Source organism: Clupea harengus, chromosome 18 (genome assembly GCF_900700415.2).
Source record: "Clupea harengus chromosome 18, Ch_v2.0.2, whole genome shotgun sequence".
In the NCBI taxonomy this organism is placed as follows: Eukaryota; Metazoa; Chordata; class Actinopteri; order Clupeiformes; family Clupeidae; genus Clupea; species Clupea harengus.
This window is the reverse complement of record NC_045169.1, coordinates 25591434-25602422: the sequence shown is the minus strand read 5'-3', so window position 1 is coordinate 25602422 and position 10989 is coordinate 25591434. Positions and strand designations below refer to the sequence as shown.

The 10989-nt window shown below is 44.6% G+C and overlaps 1 protein-coding gene across 1 annotated transcript; it reads right to left on the bottom strand.

Annotated features, from left to right (window-relative positions):
- Nucleotides 1-2244: 2244 nt before the first annotated feature.
- On the bottom strand, nt 2245-10732 carry mfap3l (microfibril associated protein 3 like). Its single transcript, XM_012830636.2, has 3 exons — nt 10469-10732; nt 9042-9486; nt 2245-4467 (listed from the first exon to the last, which is right to left on the bottom strand). The coding sequence occupies exons 2-3, from the start codon at nt 9343-9345 to the stop codon at nt 3512-3514; spliced, it is 1260 nt and encodes a 419-aa protein (XP_012686090.1). The 5' UTR covers nt 9346-9486; nt 10469-10732; the 3' UTR covers nt 2245-3511.
- Nucleotides 10733-10989: the final 257 nt, after the last annotated feature.

Genomic DNA, 10989 nt, shown 5'->3' with positions numbered 1-10989 from the left:
TCAGTTCTTCATTCCTCTCCGTCTCAAGGTAGATCCCAGCGACTGTGTATAGAGTATATACATTATTTGGTACATCCATAAACATACACACGTTTTATGTTTATTATATATCCCATGCCGTTACTGTCCTCGTTCCTCCAGCGCGTGGCCCGGAAATCGTTCGAAGTGTGACGTCAATTGCTGCCAGAGGAGAAACGATACGAGGACAGAAGACCGATGAGTGAGAAACACGAGAGAATCATATTGTGTTAGTCTTTTTAGAGATGGGTCTGTCTATGGTTACAAGGTGATGGATGCCCTTTGGAGCCTGTAGGCAAAAATGTAGGAATGCGTGAGGTATTGCCCAAGGTGAAAATTCCCCTCCCCTTTCCTCCTATGCTTTCTTTTCTTCTGTCAACCCACTGTTTAATATAAGAAGTAGTTTATGAACGATAATAAGTAAGTCAAATCAATATGCATATAATACTACTACTAAGAAGAAGAATATGTTGCCAACAGGATCGTGTTTGACAAACAATACAGTCATACCGTGCCATAAGAACAGCAAATGACCACACTTTGTTGACAGGATTTGTCAATAGAGTTCTAGCGGATTTCAACAGCTTCAGTATGTTTGGCCTTCTATTTAGGTCAACATTGTCAGCAGTTTCCACAGACTCCTAATAAAGGAGGCCTAATTCAATTTAAGCTTTTCCTTCTTAACATGCCGTTTTTTAAAAGGTCAGTTTATATGAATAATACTTCATGGTGTTCAATCATGTCTTTCACTATAATAACTAATATTCTACTGTAATCTATTTAGGTTGGAAGCCAATTTAATTACCCATTTAGCTAGTTCATGAATTCGAATGTAGACCTTGACAATTGGGATGTTGTGCATTTAGCATAAGACAAAGAAAATCATGAAATAAAATGTAGATCTGCATCAAAGGTCCAAATTTCAGCAATCCTAATGGTTATTTGTTTCCTTTCCGAATGACAATTAAATACAATAGATTTAAAGTTTTGATTGATCTTAAAATTCCTTAGTTTCTCATATGCTGGCTGCTGTGACAGGTCCATTCAGTCGATCAAGAGGTGATCTACTTCTCTTAAAAGCGCTGCGTGAGTGAGAAAGCACATCTCACGTATGCCTGTCCTTGATTCCTCCAACCTCGTCGCATTACTTCCTCGTTTCTTTCACGTTTTAAGGAAATGAGAACCACCCTCTGTCTCCCTCTGAGTGGTCCTGGCAGAGTCGAGCGAATCTCTTGGCCGTGTTCTTTAGCGGCAGCCAGCTGGTGCTACTTTCAGTTCTCTGACGGAACCGCAAGCCTGCGTCACAGTGAGCCAATCTGAGAGTGTGTTGCACACACACACACCTGCTGTCAATTTCAAGACAACAATGCATTATATGCTAAAATAACTAAACGATGTGAATCATTTTGGTTGCTTCTCTAAAGCATGTCTATTTTAAATGATGCTGAGAAATATGCTGTCAGTGGAATTCCATAATGTTGTTGTGTTATGATGGGGTGGAGAGAGCATGGGACTACTGTGAATTACACGCTCCACCACTCTCAAAACTCAAATATTTCACCAACATTCTCTATTAAACCTAAAGGATACGGATTAGCACTCCATGAACATGTACTGCAGAAGTAAATATTCATCCCAGTGAATGTTCTTTTCCCCCCCTTCATGCGTTAAATGTTCTGAGTGACAGCCTGTTGGTCTCAGCTGTCAGCTGGTGATAGTCACTCAGACAGACAGATACTGCACGGTCACACAGACAGACAGACAGACAGACAGTACTCAAACAGACAGACAGTACACAAACAGACAGACAGTACTCAAACAGACAGACAGTACTCAAACAGACAGACACGGCACGGTCACAGACAGACAGACAGACAGAGACAGACAGTACTCAAATAGACAGACACTCACGGTCACACAGACAGACAGTACTCAAACAGACAGACACTGCGTGGTCACACAGACAGACAGTAGTCAAATAGACAGACAGACAGACAGACAGACAGAACTCAAACAGACAGACACTGCGTGGTCACACAGACAGACAGTACTCAAACAGACAGACACTCACGGTCACACACACAGACAGTCAGACAGACAGTATTCAAACAGAGACCGACCAATGGAGAAGCAGCACACTGCCAGATAGTTGTTCTCCTCTCGGCAGTCCTGGGGTGATCATAGACGGCCATTTTAACTCTGGTAAGAAACACAAGACCCAGCGACTTTCACACAGCAGATGGTTTCTGTCTTTTAATTCCACTACAAAAAGAAGGGAGAAGGAAAAGAAAAGGCATTTGAAGAGAGTAACAGCAAAATCTTCGACCCCTTTTCACGCCCCGAGATTTCTCCCCAGAAATTTGAAATACAAATCACAAGAAACGTCTTAGTGAAAGATCTCTCGTCAACCAACCCCTCCCCCACTCCCCTCAAACTTTCTTCCCAGATACAGCATGCAGCAGTCGGAAGACAAAACAGGAATGAAATCAAAGAAAACAAAAAACAGCACAATCATATACTCACTGACGTTAAACTAGGGGGGGGGAGGTTAAGGTCTTACTGTGGGTTTAATAAAACAACTGAAAGTGAAATAATAATAATAATAATAATAATAATAATAATAATACTGAAAAAGTGGGCTATTGACGACATTGAAGAGCTCCGGGAGGTTAAAGTGTCCTTAGTTTTATTTTATTCCACCTAGTAACAGTGTCAAACCAGTGTTGAGGAAGAACACCTATTTTCTGTTAGATAAGATCCTAATCTAATTCAAGACCGCACACTATGGAAAAAACGAGTGAAGCATAATTTCTGGTCTGTCCTTTGAAGGTCTATGAAAGCTGAGCGACATCATGCGTATTTACATGCATTTAAGGTCAACCCCTCACTGTTTACAAACGCCTCATTTGTTTAGGCTTTTGTAGTTCTGCATTTAAGGTCAACCCCTCACCGTTTACAAGCGCCTCATTTGGTTAGGCTTTTGAAGTTCTTGATGTATTGATTTGTCTCTAATGTGCTTCCAATGGATTTAGCCATGAGATTGTACTGCAACTGATGTGACTCGCTGAGGGACGACAGAAGAAGGAAACTGAATAAACAATAACAACAGGCGGGGAAAAAAGGTGACCTATGACCTGTGGTGTCCTAGCAACCAGTGGACATCGACATTCAGCAGTGTAAAACCCATCCAGACTGAGGCGTGAGGCTTCTCCCTTCCTCCCCCTTGCTTCTCTCCCACACATTCAACATGAATATTCCTGAACAAAAAGGAGGAAAAGAATTGCAGAAATTCTGGAACTCTCTAGCTGAATTTATCGTATAAAGAGACTTTTGACGTTACAAATCCTCGGTCTGAAAGTATTAAATAAAATGGGAAAAATGAAACAGCAGAAGTTTCAAAAGTTAGTTTTTGACCCATGTTTCTTGAAATGCATAGCAGCGAAGACACCAGCCCACCCTACCCCACCCCACCCCTAGTGGTGGTCAGGCGTCGTCACACATGGCTTTCGTAGATGACCTGCTGGCTGGCCTGTGTCGCTTCGGCAACAGGCGCTTCGGCAACAGGCGCTTCGGCAACAGGCTCTGCGGCAACAGGCGCCTCTGGCCCTGACTCCGCCCCTGACCCCACCCCAGGCTCCTCCTCTTCCTGCTCTGACTCCACCTCCGCGGCGGGCGTGGCCAGGGGGGCGGGCGGCGGGTCGAGCGACGGGGCGGCGCAGGCCAGCTGAGGGTGCACCGACACCTGGATGGCGATGTGCTGCGGCTGCTCGTGCAAGGAGGCGTCGTCCGAGTCGGCGGTGGGCGACCCGCTCCGCTCCCGCTCCCTCAGGATCATGAACACGTCCCCGTCCCCGGGGGCCCCCAACGCCAACAAGCCGGGCCCCGGCACCCCTCCGGTGATGGCGGCGTGGTGCCCGTCGGGGCCCTGCCGGATGAAGGTGTGCCTCATCTCGTCGACCCCCACCACCTCCAGCAGCTCCTCCACCAGCGTGCGGCAGTTGAGGATGAGGGGGGGCAGCGGGATGCTGCGCGCCAGCTCCTCGATGTAGCGCGCGAACTCCATGGTCTTGAACTGCGTGACCTTGGCCAGCTCCAGCGTCTTGGCCGAGGTGATGATGGGGATGCGCTTGGCCACCTCGAAGGCCTTCTGCAGCTTCTCGGCGCCCTCGGTGCGGAAGAACTCGTTGATGGCCTGCTCCGTCTTCTTGAGGTGGGAGCTCATCATGCAGAGGCGCGTGACGTTCAGCACCATGATGATGGTGAAGGTGGCCAGGCACACGGCCACGTAGTACAGGCCCAGGTCGCCGTTGGTGAACACCACGCGCACCGTCACCGAGGCAGAGGCCGAGCCCAGCGGGTTGGTCGCCACGCACGTGTAGCGCCCGCGGTCGGCGAAGGTGATGCTGGTGATGTTGAGGACGCCGTCGTCTAGGATACGCCACTTACTACCTGCGGGTTAGGGGACACAAAATGAGCATCAGTCAGCTGTTTTATTCATCGATCAGCAATCATAAGAATCAACTTGCTTACCAAAACAACAAATAGATTCACCATTCACCACCCAGTCGACACATTCACCGATCCATCGATGGACTCAACCAGCCAACTGACAAACCAACCGAGTATTGTTGAACCCCTGTATCTGCTGATTCCGTAACCACGGTTTCAGTCATCCATTCAGTCATCCATGATTTACTGTGTACTGTGTCTTAAAAAAAAGAAAACGGTTCAGAAGTTTTAAATTTCATACCACTCCGAGTAGCCGGCCTGCACCGCCGGGTGTAATACTTGACTCGTGTCTTTGAGCACATCCCATTTCTCATGTAGAAAAAGCAATGACACGGTAATCATTTTGCGAATCCGAGTAAGTCTCTGTATTTTCCAGACGCACTAAACTGCGCCCTGTGCCCTGGCATGCAGCCTCTGCCGGAGCTGGCGTAGCGCTGCCAATAGTCCCCCCCCCCCCATCCTCCGGGAGTTTAGGTGCAATGCACAATCCATCACTCTCCTCCTGTAAGGGTCTTGAGCAGTCACTGCAATGCATTACCTTACTGGCTCTGATGATGAGGAGTAGGGCTGAACGATTAATTGCATTTGCGATTTAATCGCGATATGATAGAACGCGATTTTCTAACCACAACGTTCGCGATTAAAAAACGTGGTCTTTTTTTTTTAAGATAGTACATTTTGCACACAGTGTTTAAAAAGTGCATACCTAGTGTTTATACTTAAAATTACTTTTTTTAAATTACTTAAAAGCACAGTGGCAAAGCCACCGATTTGTTGTTCTTGTTTCTGTAATGAGCAGTTAAATAAAAATGTCAAATGTGGGAAAGAACTAAATGTATCTAATATTGTGTTGGTCATATTTAAATCATTCATTACGTTTTGTTGGGGAAAAAAAGAGGATAAAAAAAAAAATAAAAAAAATCGCATATTAAATCGCAATCGCAATATTTTGGTAAAAAATCGCAATTAGATTATTTTCCCAAATCGTTCAGCCCTAATGAGGAGCCATGTTTCACACTGCAGTGGGGTTCTGGCCACACAACCGCTTCAGCAGAAAGGCATTTCATTAAGCAGCGCACTCTGGCTGCTGGGCTGGGCCTGATGGGTAGGGCGGGGTGCACAGGCGACAGCAGCCTTCACGTAACAGAGACTAAGGTCTGGACGGGGTGCACAGGTGACAGCAGCCTTCACGTGACAGAGACTAAGGTCTGGGCAGTTGGCTTACGTTTAAAAGCCACTCAAGATGATGGGGTGGAGGACTTAATGGAGGGGGACTTTAGAATGTATACACATACAGAGCTATGAGATGCCACTGTGTGTGTTTGTGTGTGTGTGTGTGTGTGTGTGCCCATGTACGTATATGTGAATGTATGTACGTACGTATGTATATGTACCTGTGTGTGTGTGTGTGTGTGTGAGAGAGAGAGGGGAAACGAGCAGCAAAAAGATAAAGGCCATAGCATCCTTCCTACTTGTAGCACAGGCAACTGTTCGTCAACCCAAACACCAGGGAAGACCCCCGGAGCATAGAAAGCCCATCCTAAGGGTGTCCACTGAAAGGCTCCCATTGAAATGGAACAATATGGTGCTCTCTCTTCAACCTTGAAAAGCACTTAGCAAGGAACGCCTCATACTCACGCGCACCCACACACAGCTGGTGAAGACAGCCATACAAGGCCTGCCGACCAGCTCATCAACAGCGGTCTGGGGGCGTTCAGTGTGTTACTCAAGGACACGAGCGAGACTCCAATCAGGAACCTTTTAGTTCCACAGGAACACTCTATCCTGCTTCCCTACTCTACTCTCTTCTCACTCAACACTGCTAAGGGAATACAAATAAATGCCTCAAACCAACATTTTTGTACGGAGTTAGTTTTTCATAACATTCTCAATTCATTTTGATGGCATCTGACATTTGTAGTTTCGTTAAACACCGCACACTGTCGCCAAATATTTTGCCCAAATCCATCCGTTAGCAGGTAAGCCATTTTGTATCAGTGCTAGCTGTGCTGTCGTGGGTGTTGCTTGTGTGAGGCTAGCCGGTTGGTTGGAAGCTAGTTAGCTCACTGCTTTTTACCCAAAAACTCCTTAGCGTCAGCCACTCTGGATAAAAGTGTCAGCTGAATGAATAAATAAATATAGCCTAAAAATTCCCCCTCAACCAGCCTGATCCATCAGCAGGCATTAACAATCCTGTTCCTTTATCTGGGGCAGGCTTGTTTACATGAGTGGGATTTCCAGGTTCAGGATGTTCAGGGTCAGCGTCACGTTCCTCGCCGGAATTCGTTCCAGTAATTATCACAACCCTGGAGTCACGAGGCAGACCCATTACATGAAACTGGCTACTTCAGCGTCAAGCAGGGATAAAACATGGCTGGGCCGTCACCACTACTGAGGTGCCTAACCCCCTCTGTGTGGGCCATCATGTCATTCTGAGAAACGGGCACGTGATCTTAAACATAACATACGTGTTGAGTATTCTGGTGATCTTAAACATAACATACGTGTTGCGTATTCTGGTGATCTTAAACATAACATACGTGTTGCGTATTCTGGTGATCTTAAACATAACCTACGTGTTGAGTATTCTGGTGATCTTAAACATAACCTACGTTTTGCGTATTCTGGTGATCTTAAACATAACCTACGTGTTGAGTATTCTGGTGATCTTAAACATAACCTATGTGTTGCGTATTCTGGTATGTTCCCTGAAAGGAGGCCTAGTCATACTGGTTTCATGAGCTTCATTTCAGAACCAAAGGTCACACAGCTGTCCTTCAAATGGGGTTATTTGGCAGTGAGCTGGAATACAAACTCAGCGACATGACCACCAGCGTGATCAAATAGACACAAATAGAATTATGAGCCTGCTTAAAAAGCCTGGGCTCTGTCAAGCGCCCTGAGACTATTTGATTGTTTTGGCACTATGTAAATACAATTTAATTAAATTAAATTAAATTAAATTAAATTAAACAAATAAATAAGGCACAGGGCTACTTTTCTGTCATACATACAAATTACGACCACAGCGAAGGGATACTTGCCGTGACGTTCTGACTCTTTATTTAGCTGAACATCAGCAGTGTTGTTCGCACTCCTACCAGGAAGTACTCCTGACTCAAGTAATAATATACTGTTGTATAAAAAAAACCTCGACATCAATACAGGTTGAAACTGGTTGGAGGAAAGAGCACCCATTAGGAACTCGACATCGATACAGGTTGAACCTGGTTGGAGGACCCGGGGATGACACGTAAGCAGACATAAAGCTTTGAGCTTACACTTCAAATTTTTTGCACTGGGCAACAGGGGCTTCCAGGCACCAAGATAGGCCCCAAGGGATTAAGACACACTGGGAATGTGTGTGTTATGCTGATGGAGAGAGGTTTCAGCGCATGTGGTTGCATGGGTTAATGCAAGCTTAGACAGGCTTGTCTGAATACTGACAGTCCTCCCTCCCACATCCTCATTTTCCTCAAACAGTTAAATCCTCCGAGAGAATATCCTTAACCCAGCAAACCATAAAACAAATGCTATTCAGATTATTATCCAAAAAAAACAACTGTTTATGGCCAAAATGCCTTTTTTCCGTGGCAAATTAAAATTCACCCCTAAATACAAATATCGTCTGTATTAATAGGTAAAATCTGTATAATCCACACGTGCTGAGATTGGTCACGTGTGTCACGTTTTGAAGGCTTTTGGATTTTGCAGGATTACATAGACGTTTCCGCTTTTGAGAATGATTAGAAATTATCTGGGTAATCCCTGGTGCTCATTCAAACTTCAAAACAGCTGTCAGAGAATGCACTACTATGTATAGACTGGTGTAGGGGGGAAAGCTATATCATTGCCAGTAGCTAAGGGCCAGTACCACATTATACTTTAGACTTATTACACTCCTCCAGTCCTGCAGTCCTCCAGGCCTCCACTGCCATACCAGCAGACTCAGGAAGGAACACTATTTATATTGTACATAGAACCAACTGTACATACCCTCCCTCCCCTCTGTCCATTTCACCTCTATGTATAACATATTTATAATATACATATTTATAATATACATATTTATATAAATATATATATATATATATATATATATTAATCTGTGAATATGTTGCTCTCCACTGTCAATAACACGGCACATTATGTAAGATATGGCATCACACATCACTTATCACTTACTTACCTATACCTGCACTTCTCTGTAAATAATACTATTGTTTTTTACTTCTGGTTAGATGCTAATTGCATTGCATTGGCTTTGAACCTGCAATCTGCACAGTGACATTAAAAGGTGAATCTAATCGAATGTAATTATTTATAATAAAGTGCATAAATTAGGAGAACGTTTAGGAAAGACACAACTAAGCAATTGACAAATGTCTCAACGTTTCTTAAATGATCCAATTGATGCAACTTTCTGTTGGCTGTTTGCATGGAAAATAAGGTACACGGAGCAAAATTGGACAGCTGCACCCTTGAATGAAGGTCTACCATCAAGTGTCACTTACTTTCATTGTCAAGTAGTAGTTGGCCATGAGAGTTGAACCACTCAACATCAGGGAAAGGCTCGCCGGTGACGTTGCAATCTATGAGGACGCAGTTGCCCTCTCGAGCGATGATCTGGTTTATTGTCGTTAGCACCATGGGAACTAGGCCATCATCTAGAGTTGTCGTCCCGTTTACCGTACTGTTCCTGTTTACCGTACTGTTCCCGGCGTCCGCCGGAGACTGCGGCGATTCAAAGGCCCCTGTGGTAAGAATACTGACAAAGGATATCAGGACGAGGATCGCGTATCCGTTTAGCCCATTCATGTTTGATGACCGTCGGTTGCTAACAATCCACGAATAATGTCACTCGACACGAGCTTCCATCGTCTGTAGACAGGCTATCTGCAAGTGGCGGCCACAGAACGCAACGAACTGTTTGCATTCACCTCCGTCTCTTCGTGCATTCTGCAGTGGGGAAGAAAACAGGCACAGATCTGAGACACACACCAGGGTTGCACAGGCGCTTTTAACCCGTTTATAACAAGTGAATCTAGAGTGGCTTGATTCACCTGACACAGGTCATCTCACACAACTCCGTCTTGACAGTTATGTCTCAAAGCGTAATAATAACCGTAACGTCTCATCATCAGCGATTTGATTAATTGTATTTGGAGTACAGCACTTCCTCTAAATTGTTCGTCGCTAAATGCGAGACTATGAAATGGCAGCTAGTTTCATTGCCTACGTTGGGTCTTCCGTACCAAATGCAACACCAGAACATTTAACATTTAACATTTAACATTTAACTCTGCAAGCAGCGTGAAAACTGACAAATACCCATAAAAAAACGAACCTGTTTAAGCAGCTATCTAGGATAGCTAACCTAGCGATAGCGGTCTTGCTAAATAACGGTAGACGTTAACTTGAACAACCTTTTCCGGACAATTGTAAGGTTACAAAAGCGTTTGTCAAACTGCTAAAATTACCTAACGGATGAAGCATTACAAAAAAAAACTTGTACAATGCTAATGTTGGTCACGATCATATTCGATGCCGCTTATGAGCTAAATATTTTTACTGTTTGCTTGCTAGCTAACGTCACATCAAACAGATCTGAATTCCTTTTCAGCTGCATTTGAGTGAAACAAGACAGCAATGCTAGCGAATATGGCGCAACCGCTAGCCTGTTAACAGACAATGGCTGAGTAACCGAGTCATTTTAACGACAGTATATACATTGGAAAATGTGTGTCCTTTCGCAATGCAGTTTTTACGACATGATTCTGGGGAATGCCAACAGTACATTTTTGTGGATAATCCTATTAAAACCAGTACAGTCGAAACCGGCCATGGGGAAAAGCAGCGGAACTGACAAAAAGCAGCGGAGATCCTGTTTGCTACCCACCAGCCATAACGGATTCTGTGTCAATTTAGCGAAATGACTTACCCCGTCGTTGTCATTAGATCGAGGGATGCCCAACCATTACTCGAGGACTAAGATATAACTAGTTAAAAACCCGTTATTTTCCTCTATCGAAACATTGTCTCCGTCGGAGATCACCAAGTCCAGCTGTAGCGTGCAGACCCCACATTCACTGTGACTGCATTCTCAGTTCTTCAGCAGAACTAGGTCGGTTCCTACTGAGCATGCACCAACTCAAGTCAATACAGGCGACCGGCGCTGCCACATCACAGTCCAATTTCCAAAGGCGACACAATGTGGGTTGACTTGTTCTGCCTTCGTGTCCCTATTACCTACCAGGAAAAATAGTGCCCTTGCATGGGAATTGCACGGGAATTGAGAATATGCAAACCAAATGGTTATTGTATCGTGCAGACACATAATCCTTGTGCAGTCAAGTTTTGTTTACCAAATGACCCACTTTGGCTGGATTTGCATCGCCATCGGCTTTTTTTTTCTTTTCATTTAAAGGCAACTTTGGCAACATTCACTTTAATTAGTTTGGA